At 45.5% G+C, this 20,220-nt stretch overlaps 1 protein-coding gene and 3 non-coding genes across 4 annotated transcripts; 3 read left to right on the forward strand and 1 right to left on the reverse strand.

The window, feature by feature from the left end:
• Positions 1–714: 714 nt before the first annotated feature.
• Positions 715–788, forward strand: TRNAT-AGU (transfer RNA threonine (anticodon AGU)). Its single transcript has one exon. It is a non-coding gene; the product is annotated as a tRNA-Thr (tRNA).
• Positions 789–2,928: 2,140 nt separating this feature from the next.
• Positions 2,929–10,471, forward strand: LOC144104208 (zonadhesin-like). Its single transcript, XM_077637081.1, has 3 exons — positions 2,929–3,165; positions 5,955–6,270; positions 10,207–10,471. Exons 1-3 carry the CDS (start codon positions 3,102–3,104, stop codon positions 10,448–10,450), a joined length of 624 nt encoding a protein of 207 aa, XP_077493207.1. The 5' UTR covers positions 2,929–3,101; the 3' UTR covers positions 10,451–10,471.
• A 4,962-nt stretch (positions 10,472–15,433) lies between these two features.
• TRNAT-AGU (transfer RNA threonine (anticodon AGU)) lies at positions 15,434–15,507 on the forward strand. Its single transcript has one exon. It is a non-coding gene; the product is annotated as a tRNA-Thr (tRNA).
• A 566-nt stretch (positions 15,508–16,073) lies between these two features.
• TRNAA-AGC (transfer RNA alanine (anticodon AGC)) lies at positions 16,074–16,146 on the reverse strand. Its single transcript has one exon. It is a non-coding gene; the product is annotated as a tRNA-Ala (tRNA).
• Positions 16,147–20,220: the final 4,074 nt, after the last annotated feature.

A 20,220-nucleotide genomic window follows, 5' to 3' on the forward strand; every position in this document is an offset into this window, starting at 1 on the left:
ACGGGCTTTTTTTTGCATAACTGCGGCAGCCATGGCCAGGATACAAGGATGCAGTTGAACTTTGAGAGGCTCTGGTAGGTGCGATATTGAGGAAGAGTAATATGTCAAGCGTAAATTTAGGTAGCCAGCAGCGACACACTATACTACAAATTCCTTGAGTGCTATCCACGTACTTGTTCAAAAGAATGTTTACTTGCCGGCACCTTTTGTACCGTCGAAGTAATCATTATACGTAAATATATGTGTAATTTTACGTGTAATGAATCAGTAATTAGACGTATCAACATAAAAGTGACCAGCCAGTCCCATCTTTTCTCAAAACATCACAAAAATTCTTGGAAAGCTATGCGTCGCCGGTGACCCATAGAAGCTGTCCTGGCACCTCCAATGCGTGTCGCTAATCTTAATTAGAACTTTTCGTACCGTCTATAGCAGAAAATTTAATAACGTGGCTGCCATCAGAAATCACCTGGCCGCAGGGAGTCTCACTCTCGTTTCTTTCCTGCTTCTTTCACTTTGAAAAGTTTAGTATTCATGAGCACCTGCAGCGCCGGCAAAGACTGTGCCTCGAAAGGAAACGAAGCTTTCGACCTACTTTTCAAAAATACTAAGAATTGTCTTTAGGCCGCAGTCAGCGAATATAGGAGATGTTCACTGACCAACAAGCCCAAACAGCCGCTTTAGTTTATAGGAGATGTTCCCTACATTGCCGTCGGCGCCGTGGCTTAGTTGGTTAAAGCGCCTGTCTAGTAAACAGGAGATCGTGAGTTCGAATCTCGCCGGTGCCTAAGGATTTTTTTCTTCCGTCACAGTAAAAAGCGTTTATTTGCTATGGTGTACTTCGGTCTAAAGTCTCGTACTTACGCAAACTTAGAACTAGGAGTGCTTAACCGGTAGGACGTGTAATATGTTTTGACCATGTTGGTTAGCATGCATATGGTCTCGAATAAGGGGACGACAATAAGAGACGGAGTTGTAAATCCCAGACCTGCGAAGAAAATGATTTTTTTTGCAATGCATACTCAACCAACCTAGCACGCGTGCTATGGCTTTTAGTATAAAGAAACAAACATTAAAAAGCTTCGTGCTAACATTACAAAGCTTCGTGCTAAACTCAAGGCCGTGGCGGTTGACAACGAAGACATCTTGGTCTCGCTCGATGTGAAATCGATGTTCACATGCGTTCCAGTGAACTTCGCTGTTGAATGCTGTGAAAGGGCACTGGAAGAAGACCCATCACTACCATCCCGTACGCCTTTTGAAGCTGTTGATCTGCGCCGCCTCTTATGCTTCTGTCTTCAGAACAGATGTTTTGTGTTCAGCAACGTATATTACAAGCAGGTGCTTGGTACGGCCATGGGTGCATCTGTGTCCGTAACCTGTGCCAACCTCGCGCTGGAGTGTATTGAAAGTTCGGCCCTACAATCGTTTCATACTCGTCCGAAACTGTTTTTACGATATGTGGACGATTGCTTCTGCGTAATTCATCGCAAGGATGCCAAACCTTTTTTGGACCACCTCAACTCTTTTCAACCAACAGTTCAGTTCACAATGGAAGAAGAAGCCGCCGGAAGTATTGCTTTTCTCGATGTTCTCGTTTTCCGCACTCTCGATGGGCTCGCCACTACCGTATACCGAAATCCCACAGATACCGGCAAGTACCTCGATTATAAATCTGCCTCCCCCATAGGCCACAAACACTCCGTCGTGTCCGCTCTGTTCAAGCGAGCTGGTCGTCTATGTTCTAGTCCTGGCCTTCTCTCGTCCGAGCAGCAGAAAGTTCGCGTCGACCTTGAAAATAATGGCTACCCCCGTCAGATGCTAAACAATCAAGAACGCCGCTGTAAGGAACCTGCTCAGCCCCAGTTTCTTGGGCAACAGAAACGCGCGACTGTCCCGTATTCCCGGGGTACAAGTGAGGCTCTGGCGCGAATATTTGCCAAATACGGCGTTCGAATTGCGCACGTACCGTCCAGCAAGCTGAAACAGCAGCTGTGTCACGTGAAGGACCGCCTAGAGCGCACATGTTACCCCGGCGTTGTATACAAGATCCCCTGCAAGGATTGCGATGCATCATATATTGGCGAGTCAGGCGATTTTAAAAGAAGAATAAGGGAACACAAGAATGACGTCAAGAAAGGTCGCACTTCCTCCAACGCACTTGCAGAGCATGCCCAAATGATGCAACACTCCATTGACTGGGAGAACGCCACAATCTTGGACACGAAGAAACCTTTATCTTCACGATTACTTCTCGAATCATTTTACATACAGACGACCAAGAATGCTATCAACAGGACGAGAGGGAATCTCCCCGATATCTACGCCCAATCACTGTGCAGTCAAGTCCGCTTATAAGTAGCGGCCTATTCCGCCCATCCTCATTGTGAACAAGGGACCCGTACGGGTCTCGAAACGTCATGTGTTAAATATTTTTTCTTTGGCAAGTGTATGTTTCTTGTGCTTCCAATATGCTTCCCCCTCGCCAGACAGGATTCTGTCGAACCCTTGATTAAGAAACAGGAGTGTTTCTGTGCATTGAACTTCGTCTGTTACAGTGACGTTCAATAATAGCTAGCGATATGTTCTTAAGGCTTGGTATGCGTTTTCGTATCTCTAAGGTATATTGTAACAGTGGCCGCGAGTGTAGCGTGTCCTAAACGGCGAGCCTTATGAGCCATTGGTTGGTAAAAGAGAAGTTTCACAAAACCCTTGCAAACAATGCCATTGCGAGGTTTTCAGCATTGCCCTGACGAAGGGACAAAAAAAAATGGAACTGAACCTGCATGTCGACGGCAACTGCATTGAGTTGCGATGCATTGTTCATATTCGGGAAAATAACCGCACGCAAGTCCAGCAGCCCTCACTGCGCAGTTCTGATTCGAAAGAATGCAAACCTTTCTGTTTACTTTTCGCAGGCCGTGACAAGAACCCCCGAGGAGAAAAGGTTGGGGTGTGTATTTTTTTGCAAGTGTAAAAAGAGCGATCGTCTATTGTCCGAAGCATACAAGCGCAGGCCACACTTTGTACGCATAGAACTGGACGAGGTGCGAATGATCAAGATCTTGGATTTTTCGCTCTACAGAAAGCTCTAATTAAATATGTATATGATTATGCTAGCTGTCATTCTCATGGGAATAGCAAGTGCAGGGTCAAAGACTGTAGGTAAGTAGTATATATATTCAATCCACTTAGGGAAGGTAGTTACCGCTGATCCGGATCATTAGAGGGAAATAACTAGGAGAATAAGAATGGGGTGGAGCGCATATGGCAGGCTCTCTCAGACCATGAATGGCAGTTTACAAATATCTCTCAAGAGGAAAGTATACAACAACTGTACCTTACCGGTAATCACCTACGGGGCAGACACGTGGAGGCTAATGAAAAGGGTTCAGCTTAAGTTGAGGACAACGCAGCGAGATATGCAAAGAAAAATGATAGGAGTAACGTTAAGAGACCGTAGGCGGGCACAGTGGTTGAGGGAACAAAAGCGGGTTAATGACATCCCAGTGGAAATCAGAAGGAAGAAATGGGCTTGGGCAGAGCATATAATGCGTATACGCAAGATGGCCGCTGTTCTTTAAGGGTAACTGAGTGCATTTCAAGAGGCGGCAAGCGTAGCAGGGGCGGCAGAAAATTAGGTAGGCGGATGAGATTAAGAAGTTAGCGGGTATAAAGTGGCCGCAGCTGGAAAAGGATAGGGTTAATTGGAGAGACCGCCTCCTTTGCCTCTTTGTCTCCTACATCAGTGGCACTAAAGCTGTGGTTGTTCAGCAGTAGTATATGCATATATATATATATATATATATATATATATATATATATATATATATATATATATATATATGTGTGTGTGTGTGTGTGTGTGTGTGTGTGTGTGTGTGTGTGTGTGTGTGTGTGTGTGTGTGTGTGTGTGTGTGTGTGTGTGTGTGTGTGTGTGTGTGTGTGTGTGTGTGTGTGTGTGTGTGTGTGTGTGTGTGTGTGTGTGTGTGTGTGTGTGTGTGTGTGTGTGTGTGTGTGTGTGTGTGTGTGTGTGTGTGTGTGTGTGTGTGTGTGTGTGTGTGTGTGTGTGTGTGTGTGTGTGTGTGTGTGTCTACGTACAATATGCGCATGTAGGTATATACAGGCTCTGGTTGCAGACTGCTTGTGAAGTCAGCAGTGTCACGCGAATTGCGCGCTTGCCGTTCGAGTCCAGGGCCCTGAGTGCATCAGAATCGTAATACAAAGTAGGCAATAATGTACAAAAAGTAAACAGCTGATGAATAAATTATGAGGCCTCTTGAGTCAACTGAAAAATGAAATACGATAGGCTTAGACATGTTTATGCGCCTGTGTCAGCTCTACCCCACACGCAACGTTGTCACTGTCATTGAAACGTTATTTTTACACGCATAATCAGACGCTGAGTGAGCCTGACGAGAACCTGTGGCAAGCTAGTTGCCGTCACCCCCTCGAAAAGTCAGCGACTATTTGGACTAACGCAGGACTCGTAATTGCATGTCGTGGGCTGCCACTCTGGACAGGTGGCAATGACACTGAATCTATTCGAATCGATTTGATTCCCACCGTTAACAGTGGGCAGCTTGCTCACATCCCGTTTGGCAGGTCTTGATGACGTCAAAAGGTCACGTCACCTCTCTCCACCATTCAGCGACTTTTATGACAGATACAGGCGCTTGATTTTTCGTGACGTGAATGGACGGACACAGGCATTTCTCATGAACGGGAGCTATAATGCTGTCGCAATATAAGAGGATATTCAGCAGTGATGAAGGTGGAAACAAAAAAGATGGTTACACGTTATGATTAAGCCAATAGCATCACTTCAGCAATGAAAATTTTGCCTAATGTGAGGATCACGCCCTGGTCGGAGTAAGCAGGAATTCGGGGACAACGTTTATTACTCTGTCTGGGCAAGACAAGGCGCTCGCGACTCTCTCATTCGCACCACGGGGTTTGAAACCTATTGCGAGGTCGGGCCATTATACAGCTCTCGCTCTGAAAAAGAAATTGCTGCGCTGCGCACAAAGCCGTGCACGGGAAGATGAAACGTTCTTAAGCAGCGGGTGCATCGGTTGAAAAGTTGAAAACCGTGTGGTGCTTTCGGCACTGTACCTAATTGGCATCTGGCATGTCGCACGGCTGTTGGAGTACGTGTGGTAAATAAAGTTTGGGCTCACACTCCTGTAAGGCAAACAGATGCGCTCAATTCACTGCATCAAGACGTGCGCAAAGCAGTTTCTAGAATGCTTGGTGATAAAGAAAATAAATATTTGCTCATAAAAAAATATGCCTGTTGTGGATTTGTATTGCTCCCCGTGCTGCGGAATTTGATTTTGAGGACTTGAAGAAATCGTTTTGCATTTTATGAAGAAACGTCGCCGGTAAGAAAGCAAGGGTACATTCACGGACGTGTCCCGCGTCTAGGTATTAGAGTTGTCGGTCGCAGGTTCTTAAGTCATTTATGTTCTTATTGTCCTGCGGGCTTTGTGCTGACAGTATTTTCCGACTTGACTCTGCCACTTTTTTGCACTCAGTCAATCCAGGAGAAAAGTGTTCGAAAGAGAAACATCTGCATAATTGGAGACACGAAATTCAATATCTATTGAATACGAGAGATTAGCCCCAGGGTGCGAAGTTAAAAGACAACTAGTCACCTATAATGAAATCCCGTCTTTCTTGCTACATTTTTTGGCATTACTAACAGCAGTCTAATCGTAACTGGATATCAGCTCTGTCACCTCAAGCGATTAGGACAGCTTACTACTCGTACAGTAAAAGTCTTCGTAGGCTTCTCGTAACTCATTTTATGAAACACATGCCTGAGAGAAGTGCCAGACTTCTTTAAAATGCGAACGCTATGAGTTTTCAGTACAAAACATCTTTGTCCTGCTACATGTCTAGTAATTTTGCTTAACGGTACCATAAAAAGTGAAGACTAATTTTCCTTCCAGAAGACCGCAGCTTGTGCGCCTACTTCGAAGTTCCTGTCAAGGGCACTAGACCCCAGCGGGACCAGTTCTGCAAGCCTTGGATCACCCCTCAGACTGAGCTGGTTAAAGGCCGCTGGTGTCTCTGCAGACCAGGATACATCCGGAATAGCTTTGGACAATGTATCACGCTGCGGGAGTGCTTCAGATGCGCCTACAGGCGCAATTCTGACTACACTCCGTGTTCTTCAGCATGTCCTCTTGTCTGCGGCAGGCCCTTGCCCCTACAGTGCACGTACCAGTGCATAGCAGGCTGCGCCTGTGCTCCGGGATTCGTCCTGTGAGTAGATACATGTTAAGGAAGTGCGTAGGTATAGTTAGTGCAGGCTGTGTTAAAGGACGTGTTTGTAGTCGTAAAGTTATCACTGGACGCAGTCTCATATCGATCAGTTCACGCGGGTACAGTATTGAACGCGAGCTATGGTTTAAATGTGGACCTTTCCTTTCTAAAGAAAGGAACATATATGAGTGCAAAAGTATGTTATGTGGAAGTGTTTAGTAAGTGTGGCATTGTTAGAAGTTTCAAACTCTCTGACCTCATGCGCTTTCTCGGGGTAAAATGAGGCTGGTAGACGAACCGCACACCAAAGCCTGTTTCCATGCATTTGTACTCGTCCATGTCAAAACTACAAAACATGACGACCAACGTTAAGTTCGGCAGATTGCCATGTGTCCCTTAACTATGTCCCAAGTGAAGCCAGGCAATCTTTACCATGAGCAGGGCTAAATGGGAGACCATTCCATTGCAGCAACCCATGACGCGGGCGCCGTCAGGTACTCAAAATCAAGCAGTTACGAGAAAACTGTGCACAGTCACCTTTCTCGTACAAATCACACTAATTCGATAACTTCGTTTTCAGAAAGCTGCTCTTGCGTCTCTGTAAATAGGAGCGGTGTGTGACATGGCGGCTATTATTTCCTCCGGTATTGCCCTTGGTGAGTTTAATGACTAGTCGCCATATTAGCGATCCTGTGGCCAGTTTACGCAATCGACAGCCCGTCAGATATCCTTATCACGCGCGAAGGCATAGGAACAAATCCGTTAACCTTTGGTTAGGAGGACTAAACTCCTGCTTCGTAATTGCAACGTCTTTTTTTGCCAGATACTATGACTGGAAAAATGTTTGACTGTTTTTCATGGCTGGTCACCGCGCTTTTGCATTTTGAAATCACGTACCACGTGGAGTTTGAAGAACCTCCGTCAATACGCTCACTTAGTTTTCTCTCGTTCTCGTACAATGTTGTAAATAGAGGCTTCGATCTTGTACAGTGCTGCTGTTTTTTGACTAAAACACACTGGGTCCTTAGAAGAGCTCTGAATACACTTTAATAATTGGTTAGCCCTAAAGCGCATCTAGAAGCTCGTGGAAGAAAATCAGGGACATTTTAATGTAGCGCAGACGTATTGGCGTAGGCGCACATCAAATTACCGGACCCCTGCTGCACACACGCAGTGGCCCCGCACATATCACTGCGCGCGCGCAGGAGTAATCTGGTACACGGTTTTGTTAATCCGTCTCTGTTATGCTACAAAAAGTTGATAACTCCTGACTGGTCGAGCACATACCTTGGCCAATTAGAACAATCTGGTGTTGGACATGCAAATGTCAGCACTTTACGGATAGTTTTAGAGAGCAGATATCAGGAGCCCGCTCTTGCATTCCCCGTCGTCGTCGGCGCCTTCGACGTAACCTGTTGTCTCAGTAGCAGAGCGGAGCGCCACCTGAAAGGTGGATGACATGTGGAGATCCTGGAGAATGGGCAAGGTACCCATTCCCGATGAGTACCTTCGTTACTATCATTTTTCCTGCATAAGCTCTGTACAGAGAAGTGTTCTGTGTTCTTTTGCTGGTAAAGGATGCATCTCTTCGTGGTCTGACACTGTGTTTGGACCAACTGTGCCTGTGACTTAATCTCTGCTGACATTTTCTGTGACTTTATCTGTGCTTCTGACTGTCTGTTGTGTCTGGACCAACTGTGCCTATGACTTTATCTGTGCTGACATTCTCTGTGACATTATCTGTTGTTCTGTCTGTTCTGTGCGTTTGGGGTTTTATGTTTTCTTTTGTTTGTTTGTTGTTTCTATTTTCCTACTTTTCTCTTTAAATTAAGTTTTTTTTGCGTTTAGCTCCTTTTCTTTTTTTTATTGACTTTAAGCCCGGTAATGCATTGCTTGTCCGGGCTCCCTCTCTCTTTCAGTTATGTTTTTTTTTTCCCGAGAGGACCAATAAAAGGGTAGCAGCATAACACACCCCCTGCCAGTGGTGGCAGGTGGCGTATGAAGAGCGGCACTCAAATCTCGCATTACCGACTACCGCCACCTGTCAAAATTTTTAAGCACGAGCAGCACTTCGAGGCTCGCGTCTGAGTGTTCTGCAGTTCAAAGTCCTGTAATGAACTTTGAAGCGCTTCTGAGGGCATATTATTTAGTACAGTTTCCCCTAAGAAAGCTTGCTCAGCCCTGCTAATTGGGCTGGTGGTAGTGGTTGTTGTTTATTTAAAAACACACAAATAAAAAGGGAATGAAAAGAATGTTGCCGGCTGCGGCGATTGCTATCTAATATCTTAAGTACCCGAGCTGCAGCCGGCGGAAATGGAAGGGAAAGAGAGTGTGTAGCGAGGAGAAATATAGAGGGGAGCTAGAGCAAGAAAGAACAGGGGAGATCTTTTTACACTATATACAAAATACATAAAGCAATCAAATCCGCGCCGCTCGCGCGCTAATGTACAGGCTGTAGCAAATTGGACTTAAAATCTGTACCACGGCTAAAATAATACTTCGACTGTGTTGAAAACCTATTTTGTCTTAGTTTTTCGTACCTTTATCTTTACTGGATGAAAAGACCCCACGGGCCCCTACCGCTGGCCTAATGTGGCCGAATGAATATAGTTAAATTAAAAGAGCAGCCATATTTTACAGACTTAACTTTAGCTTCCTCTTCAGGGCCTGCAATCTGCGAGTGTCCCAGTTTTGGTGGAATTTTAATCATTCGAACAGACGCTCCCTGCAAGTGGTTGCTGAAACGCAATGGGTTTCAACTATTAGCGAGGAGGATGTGATTGAAAAATGACCTCTGAGATGAAAAAGGTTAGGGTCAGGGCCATCAAAGCATTGCCGCCTGCTCCTTTGTGGCTGTTCGTCGGTTGCTGGGCGCTGCTTGGACAGGCATCAGTGATTTTTGTCCGCGAGCGGAGATGATCGGACTCGTGCAATCGTTGGCAAGACAACTGCGCATGGGCAGAGGGTTCTTCGTCGCTGCTGAAGTGCATGGGACACCAGCGGCGCCACTTGCGAACCAGTGGCTCACTGGGTGAGAAACTACGACGTGTGCTAGGCACCAACTCGGAGCCTTGCTATGCCTGTCGAGACTTTGTGCGGAAGGAATGCCTTGTCAGGCTCGAAGTCTTTAGCTATTCCTTCGCTCTCCCTGCTTCTGAGTGTAACACGAAAATAAATAAATAAAAAAGCATAAAGAGCACCAGTTATAGATCTTGTGTCCTTCTTGAATCCGTTGCACAGCTTCACTGGCAGGAGACCCTTAGCCTGCGGCGGCACTTGAAGCTCTCGGCCATGACGCCAAAAAATCTTACTTTTGTATTGGCCATAAACTGGGAGTCACGTTAAAGTTCGTGTCATCCCTCCCCTTCTTCCCTATCTTCCCTTCATCCCTATCTTCCCACATTTTCATCCGCTCCCTACACTCCTGTAATCGCAAACGTGCGCCATAAAAATACCTTTTCGTCCAGATTTGCACAAAATCTCGAATTCTTGCTTGCGTTTGTGATATTTATTAGGTGAACCTGATTTCGCAGGAGCACTTCCTTTAAAGGAGAGATACCGTAATGTATCCTGTGGGAGAATATATTTGCTGCCAGCGGAACCGACTCAAAGCATAGGTACTGAGGCCTTCCGAGACAGCAAATCTTTACTTAAACTGCCATTGTTAGAAGGTACGAGGGCCCGAATAAATTATATTTTCAAACTAGCATCTACGCAGCGACGAAATTCTATCGAGAGCTTTGTGGTTTGAAGCCCCAGCCTTGCGTGGTATATTCTTCACAAAATCTACGGACACCCTTTTTCTCGACTTTGTCATTCCCTGTGGGCGTTCTTCCCCAGCATTTAGAGCCGAAATCAAGGGATGATTGCCTGAGACCTTTTTTGCAGGTGTATATTTTACGGTTCAAATGTATGACGCAATGGTTTCTTTCACAGTGACCCCTGGTACAGGCGGGAATGCGTACCGGCAAGCTGGTGTCCCCCACAGTGTCCTCGCCACTCAACCTTCGGGGCATGCTCTAACACTTGCTCGCCGATATGCGGCTTGTCTCGACCAGGCAGATGCGAGTCGGAGTGCTACTACAGCGAATGCGTGTGCAAGGACGGGTTCGCTATGGCGATCCACAACGACACAGAGGTATGCGTGCGGAAGAACCGGTGCTGGTCGATACAGAAATAAATGTCGGCGTGAAGGCGGTCACCATTTGTGCCATGTGTTCTTTTCCTGAGATCATGATTTTGAATCCCTTCAGTTATACCGATTCCCAGACAAATGCGGGTGCCATCATACCTTGCTGCAATATAATATGAAAGCCTCACGTTCCGTACGAGCCACCCAGAACCAAGTATAAGAAGTGAAAGAAGCGTGCAATGGATGTTCACTAACATTTTCCTTCCTCGAATGTGACCTTTTCAGTAAACAAAGTTGCAACATTTATAAGCTTCTTTAATAATCGGCTATTCGTAAAGTTAGTAAACCTAGATATGGGTGACTTTTTCGACAGTTTTGAAGCAGCCGGGTGCAGCAAAAAGTCATGGGGCGTGAGTCACGACCAGCGGTGAGTCACGCCGGTTACCATGAGTCGAGCACAGTCCCACGTGGTCTGCTGTCAATTCATTTAATAACGCGAGCAATCGGAGGGAAAGACGCAATGGGGCCGAAACAGTGAGAGTGGAAACTAGTGGCTTCATGGACGTCGTAATTGTGTTCGAACCAGTCAGTAATAATGATAATAATAATAACTGGTTTTTGGGGAACTGAAATGGCGCAGTATCTGTCTCATATATCGTTGGATACCTGAACCGCGCCGTAAAGGAAGGGGTAATGAAGAGAGTGAAAGAAGAAAGGAAGAAACAGGTGCCGTAGTGGAGGGCTCCAGAATAATTTCGACCACCTGGGGATCTTTAAAGTGCACTGACATTGCACGGAACACGGGCGCCTTGGCGTTTTGCCGCCATAAAGACGCAGCCGCCGCGGTCGGGTTCGAACCTGGGAACTCCGGATCAGTTGCCGAGCGCCCTAACCACTGAGCCACCGCGGCGGGTCGAACCATTAAGTGATCCAGTACGCATTACAATGTCGTGTCAATGGCAATGACTCAAGATAAACCAGTCAGTGAACCAGTACACGTTACAATGTCGTGTCAACGACAATGACTGAAGATTAACAAAAAAAAAAAAACGTGGCCTTTACATATATCTGTTCAAATCTATACCAGCTTTTATGCTTCGTCGAATTGGTCTTTTAGAGATCGCATGTTATGACTTAGGTATTGGTCTGTACATGACACTGCATTTAGATAGCAATTCGAGTTAAGGCATTAAGAAAGCTTCGTGAGCACTTGAGAAACACACATAACGTATGCTTCCTGCATTGTTATGCCTGCGCCTTTTGTATTTTGTATTTTATAACTTAAAGCAAGAACTAAGGGATTAATTTTGCTGGCTACATGTCCTTACTGCAGGCATGCGGTGTGCGTGACGATGTCTTTTTTGTATTTGTAGCGATACATATTTGAGTTTTATTCTATGTAATCTCGCCAGAAAAAAAATAAGATAATTATGGTTTTATAAAGATACTTCGAAATTCGGTCGCAATGGAATCGCCTGCCTGCTTCGGTTGTTGAATGTACTAACATTAATACCATTGAGCGTTCTTTGCAAGCTTAATTTTTGTAACCCTCTCCTGACTGGGCAGCACTGCTGCCTGCAGTATTTTGAAATAAATGAATGAACAAAAAAATTATGTGCATGCTACAGGGTTTCAATTTATGGTAAGTGTCATCGGGCACACAAGAATAATGCGGAAAATTCCACTGAGCACTTAAATATTTACCTTCGGCCAGCAGCTTTCAAATTTTTCTTATGTGTATCGATGAAAAATATTCTCCGCACAAATCTCCTTGTTCTCATGAATGAACGAAAGCTTTGCGATCTGCTGTTTACAATGAACTTTACTAAAAGTGTTTCAGCTTTTTAACAGACAAGGCCAGTAAATCTGGACAAATGTTTCACGTTTGCACGGCTGCCGCCACGTGCCTAGTGGCGCTGAACACTCAGACATTTCTGGAATTTTGAATGTTCGATACAATTTATTGATTATTTATCCTCATCAGAAAGAGTTAGTGTGAGTGAAGGAAGTATTTTATAGGACCCACCAAAATAATTTTACAGGACTTCAACTGTCAAAGTGGAAACAGAGCCATCTACAGAGGGACAGACATCATGTTTAGAAAAACTGCAATAGACAGTTCTTAGGTGGCATATATCACAGTATGAAGGATACATATTAAATTTTTTGTGAGGGTAAAAATTCTTAGTCAATGGTCGGAGCACTGCAGTCAGAGGTAAGGCTGAGCCTATTGTTCTCAAATTATTAGCGATTAAGAAGTAGTTACCTTGAGGGTCATCCACTTAACTTGATCGCAACAATTTTCACTCGTGGTTACTTTTTGTGAGTGAATGTATTCAGTATGTGCATCAGCAGAGAAGTGACCACCAAGCCACGTCTTTATCAATAAACTGAAAGCAGTTTATGGGAAATCCGTGCGTCTTCAGGGGCGCATAGTTTTTTTTGATACCACCATTGAGTGCCTTGAGACATAATCCGTGTGCTTCGCGCTGTACATGGTAGGCGATCTAGGCACGTGGCTTCCTTTCGAAATCACCTTCCCGTTTATAGATTCGTATTCTTGCTTCTGCCCTGCCTTTTTCACCTTGAGAAATTAGTCTGTATACCAAGTCACAGTGCCGGTACAGACTGCGCTGGAAAGGAAAAGCTTTTGCTCTACTTCTTAAAAATAGCTGTCGGTTTAGCATTGATAAGCACGGGTTATTGTGCGAAAGCACGGAGGGCCGCCAAATTTTGGGGTGAGGCAAACTCATTCTGGGAGTGTCCCAGGTCGGTTACCAACGAGGGTCAACTCAATTTTCAAATTTTCTGGAGTCGGCCACTCAAATTTCGGGGGTTGGCCCGCCACATTTTTGGAAATGGGTCAATTCCATTTTGAGACTAGGTCAAGCATGTAATACACCTGACCACACCCACATTCACCGGCAGTCATACTCGGCCAGAATCATCCCAAGGTAAAATTTCGGCTGTCCTAACCATATTTAGTGCATACCTCATATGCCATACCATGTGTTAGCATCCTAATCCTGCAGGGCCATCCCCGAATTTATCTGTGCTTGGTGTCTCACACGTCTTTAAATTGGCCAAGGTTATTCCAAGGCCGAATTTCGGGCGTTCCTAACCAGGTTTGGGTCATGACTCATATGCCATACCATGTGTTGCCATCCTAATCCTGCAGGGCCATCCCCAAATTGAGCTGTGCTTGGTGTCTCACACGTCTTTAAATTGGCCAAGGTTATTCCAAGGCCGAATTTCGGGCGTTCCTAACCAGGTTTGGGTCATGACTCATATGCCATACCATGTGTTGCCATCCTAATCCTGCAGGGCCATCCCCAAATTGAGCTGTGCTTGGTGTCTCACACGTCTTTAAATTGGCCAAAGTTATTCCAAGACCGAATTTCAGGCGCTCCTAACCATGCTTGGGGCAGGACTCATATGCCATACCATGTGTTGCCATCCTAATACTGCAGGGCCATCCCCAAATTGAGCTGTGCTTGGTGTCTCACACGTCTTTAAATTGGCCAAGGTTATTCCAAGGCCGAATTTTGGGCGTTCCTAACCATGTTTGGGTCATGACTCATATGCTATACCATGTGTTGCCATCCTAATCCTGCAGGGCCATCCCCAAATTGAGCTGTGCTTGGTGTCTCACACGTCTTTAAATTGGCCAAGGCTATTCCAAAGCCGAATTTTGGGCGTTCCTAACCATGTTTGGGTCATGACTCATATGTTATACCATGTATTGCTAACCTAATCCCGCAGGGCAATCCCCAAATTTAGCCGTGCTTGGTGTCTCACACGTCTTTAAGTTGGCCAAGATTATTCCAAGGCCGAATTTCGGGCGCTCCTAACCATGCTTGGGGCATGACTCATATGCCATAGAATGTGATGCCATCCTAATCCCGCAAGGCCATTTCCAAATTGAGCTGTGCTTGGAGTCTCACACATCTTTAAATTGGCCAAGGTTATTCCAAGGCCGAATTTCGGACGTTCCTAACCATGTTTGGGTCATGACTCATATGCTATACCATGTGTTGCCATCCTAATCCTGCAGGGCCATCCCCAAATTGAGCTGTGCTTGGTGTCTCACACGTCTTTAAATTGGCCAAGGTTATTCCAAAGCGGAATTTTGGGCGTTCCTAACCATGTTTGGGTCATGACTCATAGGCTATACCATGTGTTGCCATCCTAATCCCGCAGGGCCATCCCCAAATTTAGCAGTGCTTGGTGTCTCACACGTCTTTAAGTTGGCCAAGATTATTCCAAGGCGGAATTTCGGGCGCTCCTAACCATGCTTGGGGCATGACTCATCTGCCATAGAATGTGATGCCATCCTAATCCCGCAAGGCCATCCCCAAATTGAGCTGTGCTTGGAGTCTCACACGTCTTTAAATTGGCCAAGGTTATTCCAAAGCCGAATTTTGGGCGTTCCTAACCATGTTTGGGTCATGACTCATATGCTATACCATCTGCTGCCACCCTAATCCTGCAGGGCCATCCCCAAATTGAGCTGTGCTTGGTGTCTCACAAGTCTTTAAATTGGGCAAGGCTATTCCAAGGCCAAATTTCGGGCGCTACTAACCACGTTTGGGTCGTGACTCATATGTCATACCATGTGTTGTCATCTTAATCCTGCAGGGCCATCCCCAAATTGAGCTGCGCTTGGTGTCTCACACGTCTTTATAGTGGCCAAGGTTATTCCAAGGCCGAATTTCGGGCGTTCCTAACCATGTTTGAGGCATGACTCATATGCCATACAATGTGTTGCTATCCTTACCCCGCAGGGCCATCCCCAAATCGAGCTTTGATTGCTCGATTGCCATGCACACCCACTCCCTTACTGAGCCTGACTGATGCTTTATTTTCTGCGCATGAGACATCGTTGAAATTTCTGGCGATGGGATTGAAGTGCTTTCGCAATAAAAGAGGTAGAATGATTTTTGAGAGGCAGTCTGCAAATACTGAAAAAGAGAAACAATGGTCTTTGAGAGGCAGTCTGCAAATATTGAAGCGGATCCAGTCGTTCCCGTCGGCGCCGTGGCTTAGTTGGTTAAAGCGCCTGTCTAGTAAACAGGAGATCGTGAGTTCGAATCTCGCCGGTGCCTCAGTTTCTTTTTTTTAATTTTTAGCGGTTCATTCGTCATTGCTTTGCTCGTCAGCCGGAGGCATAATAAACATCACGGGTACTGCATTGTATGGCCACCCCCAAAATTCTAAACACTCGAGGTACCATCAAACATGGCAATAGATTCCACAGTCCATCGTCTTTCATTACATCTAGTATATAAACGTCTTCAGGTAGTATGCGAGAGCGTGAATTAGCTGTGACGCCGTACTATCCAAAAAATGTCGACCGGGTGTACTTACCACAAATTCTCTCGCGCACGCAACTGCCAGCCAAATAGATAAGCAGCGTCCTAATGTACGTGCAAGGCATCATGGGAAGTCATATATAAGAGAGGTATCCATAATTCAGTAGAGTGGTGAGCTGGGCGAGTCGGTACATGATTGCAGAAAGGAAACCAGCGCAAAAGACGGAGGCACAGCGTTGTCCTGTGTTCCTGTTCTGTGTCTCCGTGTTTCGCGCTGGTTTTCTTTGTGAAGGATTCATAGTATACACCACAACAATGCGCTGAAGTGCAAAATGCTTAGACGAAAAATAAACTAAAAGTGGAGGTGCTGGGTATCGATCCCAGTACCTCTCGCATGCTAAGCGAGCGCTCTACCATCTGAGCTACACCCCCAGACACTCTTCCCCGAGTTAGCGGGACTATGTCAAGAACTTAGCGCGCAAAGAATATAGGTCGAACGACGACAGCCGAGGAAGCCCGAAGAAACCGGTTGCCTCCGGAGGCCTTCTGCGTCGCATCCGCACGTATTTGCATGCAGCAAGGAAAACTACGACCGGTATTGGAATGAAATCTAAATGTCCCTTGAAGTGAAGTAATTCGATGAAAACAAACGAGCGAGAAATAAGTAGTTAATCACTAAAACGTTAACACTACAGGCTGCAAGATTTTGTGAAGCTTACAGCGCTAAACAAGACATCCACACACATACAAAAGAAGGAGCATAAGACAAGGCAAGGCTTTGCGTTTTTCCTCCTGTTCTTCTTAGTGTACCTGGACTAGCGCTGCAAGTTGTAAGACAATGACGTCAAAGCAGCAGCGCTGCTCTATGTAGCAGATGGTCGCTTCATCGATCTTTTCTTTGCGAATGCTCTGCCCACATGCGGCTCTCTAGACTCTTGTGAACGTTGCTTTCACCGACTACTCTCTGGGTTTTTGGTTCCAAAAAGGAGTGGAGCCGAAACCGAGGATATCTGTATTCGTTACCGACGTTTGTCGCCCTGTTCGTGTGCCAATAAACTGTGCAGCTGGCGATCTTAATAATCGTTTCTTTATAAGCCTATAATTCCGTGCGTATACCGCTTGCGCTGACCGCCACAAAAATCTCTTATGTACGCCGGTTTCTCCAAAACACGACTCGTAATAAAAGCGCCTCTATTTAGTAACAGTTTGTCTGCTGCATTTACCACCACTAAACGGATGGCGCTGACGCGCCCGTCCTTACCGAGCAGTGTACACCCCACCCCACTGTGGTAGAAGCTCTCCAGTGCTGGCTTGGCTTTGTGCGCGATAGAGCACAAGCGTCGACTTAGCGTGGATGGCGAAGCACCACTAGTTGCTTTCCAACTCAAGCACGTGCTTCTGCCCCGCCTAACTACATTTATGATTCTCTTTGTAGTGAAACCAAACTTAACTCACTCGGCTTTCTATATTACGCATCCATTTCTGAACTCCTGACAATTGCAGCTGCTGAGTGAAGAAGGGCCCAACGACAGCACCACCCCATGATAAAAAAACTGAATCGCTAAATGAACAAGGCAAAGGCAAAAATACTGAAATAGTCATTTTATGAGTGTCATATTATTTTGTGTGAAACGTTACCTATACGACAAAGTTATTTTTTTTAAACATTCCTTATTGCTACTTCACATGGTAATTGTGTAAACGTGTGCTCACGTTTGGAAAGCCTTGTGCAGTCAAGTGCGGTCTCCTGAACAAGCGAAGTAATTATAGCGCTATTTAACATGACATCGAAGTGTGCCGCCTTATTGAAAACTCAGCTGTGCAAGGCAGCTGCAAACACGCGCTCTTTTAGATCAAAAGAGAATTGAGGTGGCTCGTAGTCAAATTTCGTAACTGGAGTTCGGACTTACAGAGTAAAAAAGAAAAGTAAGAATTTTCGTAACAGGTGAACCTGCTCCCCAAATGATTGCCCGTGAGCATTTCATTGACACTTAGTAGATATACAGCTATAAAGGCAATAAGTTCGATGGCTCAAGTGAAAGATTAGAATGTCGGAAATGTATGAAGCGAGATTGTAACATATATTCACCGTCGCGGTGGCTCCAAGCTTACTGACTATTATTGTCGGAAATGTATGAAGCGAGATTGTAACATATATTCACCGTCGCGGTGGCTCCAAGCTTACTGACTATTATTGTTTAGACAATCAATTTACAGAATTATTTTTTGTATGTGCTCTCGAGTGGCGCGTGTTAAAAACGTTACTCAGTAAAATAATTGATGTAATTTCAGCTCACACGTCCGGGCGGATGTGGTATCGCTTTTCACATGAGAATTCACATTAGTGCGCAGGGAGTGGCGCAACCCGTTCGCACGTTCATCAGTTGGCAGTTTGTAGCATGTATAGAACCACGGTGCCCTGGTGCTTGCAGAGATCTGGGGAACTGCAATATTTTTTCACTTTCAAACTCTCCGGATTTTTTTGCTCATTTCAGAGCTCTCGAACAGCGCCACTGTAAGCTTGGTGAATGTTAGTTGTGTCTTGGTGGGTGGATTCATTGCAGGACTGATTGTTTATTTCTTGGAGGGAAGGTGGGGTATTGCGGCAGCTTCTTCCCTAGTGCAGGGAAACTGATATCTGCCAAGTAAAGTTCAAACATTTGTCTAAATTGCTTCCCTCAGGGGCTCTTTGTTAAAAATACACTGAAGAGGGACCTGAAACCGATCGAAAGGCGAAGCTTATTCAACATAAGCTTGTCCTACGAGCGGCAAAAAAGAGCTGCACATATCGTCAACATTTCTTTTCGCTCGTTTTTCCGCTATCCACAGAATGCCTTATTTTTGGTTAATTATTTCACACACAACATGAAAATCGCGGGTTCCAAAAATACCGAAAGGGACACTTAAGATCCGCCTTTAGGGTATGGCGAAATAGCGGTGATGGGTTAATTCTCACATACTGGAATCGATCATACTCTGCACTTATAGTTCTCTTGAATTCCTCGTGCCACTGCAAGAACAGTGGTACAGAAGTTAAGCGATGCACTACTTCGATGTGACGGCAGGTGCTACCACCGGTGGTGGCTTGCACGACCCAGGTCAATCATTAATTTAGCTTCCATCTGCCATGGTGGGCAGTTTTGTCACAATTCCTGTGAGCAGGTTATGATGACGCTCACAACGCCACGTGACCTAGGTGGGCCAACATGCTCCGGCTGCGAGGCTCCAAACGGTCGCCAACACCGATGCCGGACAAGTTTAGCGCCAAAGCACTACTTCACGAGGTCAAATTGGCTCATCGAGTTTGTATGAAGCTTTACCTTGAGAGTGACCATGGCTAAATTTCAAATAAACATTGCCGCAACTGGGGTTCGAACCTGCGGCGGCGAGAACAGATTGGCTTCGCTGGCCACTGCACGAGGGCACTATGCTACCGCCACAGCCGATCGCGCATCGTGTTAAACTCCAATACACTCTCGCGCTGTGCATTGCACATCATCGTCTTCATCAACTACTACTACTACTATCGAACTAATATACACATTCTCGCGCTCTGCATTGCACATCACGGTCTTGATCTACTAATACTACTATCAAACTAACATCGCCGCAAAATCTGCCGACGACCCAGCAAAGCGAAATCGTCAGCCAACCATGCTAAACACATACTTTCAAACTTCTACTCGTTTTAACTATGTTAAAACCCTGGAACGTTTTTCTTCCCGACATAGGGTACAGACTCTCGTGTTAAGACGCTCCACGTCACCTCCGCTTGCGCCCATTTCCACGGGCAGTGACCTAGACAGTTTTTTTACCACAACCGTCCGCCTTAAAAGGAGTCTGAGGATAACACTATGCGATTACTGTTGACGCTAAAAGTACAATCTCTCAGTGTTTTTGGAAGTGGTAGCATCTGTTCGCCTGAAAAAGACGCATTAGTTTCAGAGAAAATAGAAGTTAGCATTTTCACTCAACCTGCTTCAAACCTCAGACATCGACACCGGAAAGGAATCCGGAATCGTCACCTTACTGAAAGTTTCCATATGAGTACTTATGATTTCATACTTTCGATAAAAATTTTTATGAAGTCAGTATGGCGCTTACGGAGTCGGCATGGACTACACGGAAGCACTTATGGAAACTGGAGGACTCTATATGACGTCATGTGCACTGTATACAAATCGTATAGAAATAATGTGGAATGACTACGGACTCCACAAAGACGAGATATGAATTTCCATATATATTTCCAAATCTTATGTGCTCCATATTCTTATAATTGCATACGACCGGCTCATATGGAATGCTTCAGTAGGGCAGTTTGAAGTGGTTGGCGGCATATCGTAACCTCTGGGATTCGTAACCGAAAATCAGTGCCTTTGCAGGTAGTTTAATTGCAAAATCGGCCTGTGATGGCTACACGTGTTTCTTTTGTTGTTTTGTCGTCTTTAGTTGATAAAAGCTTCGTTCCAGGTAAGAGTGGTATCTTTGTGATTGAAGTATTCC

This window comes from Amblyomma americanum, chromosome 9, assembly GCF_052857255.1.
Source record: "Amblyomma americanum isolate KBUSLIRL-KWMA chromosome 9, ASM5285725v1, whole genome shotgun sequence".
Taxonomy (NCBI): domain Eukaryota; kingdom Metazoa; phylum Arthropoda; class Arachnida; order Ixodida; family Ixodidae; genus Amblyomma; species Amblyomma americanum.

Bases quoted from the DNA above. Each gene is read 5' to 3' on its own strand.
- LOC144104208 (XM_077637081.1), top strand. From the start codon at position 3,102: ATGTATATGATTATGCTAGCTGTCATTCTCATGGGAATAGCAAGTGCA. The intron at 3,166-5,954 runs GTAAGTAGTATA...TTTTCCTTCCAG, and splicing joins TGCAGGGTCAAAGACTGTAG to AAGACCGCAGCTTGTGCGCC. The intron at 6,271-10,206 runs GTGAGTAGATAC...TTTCTTTCACAG, and splicing joins TGTGCTCCGGGATTCGTCCT to TGACCCCTGGTACAGGCGGG.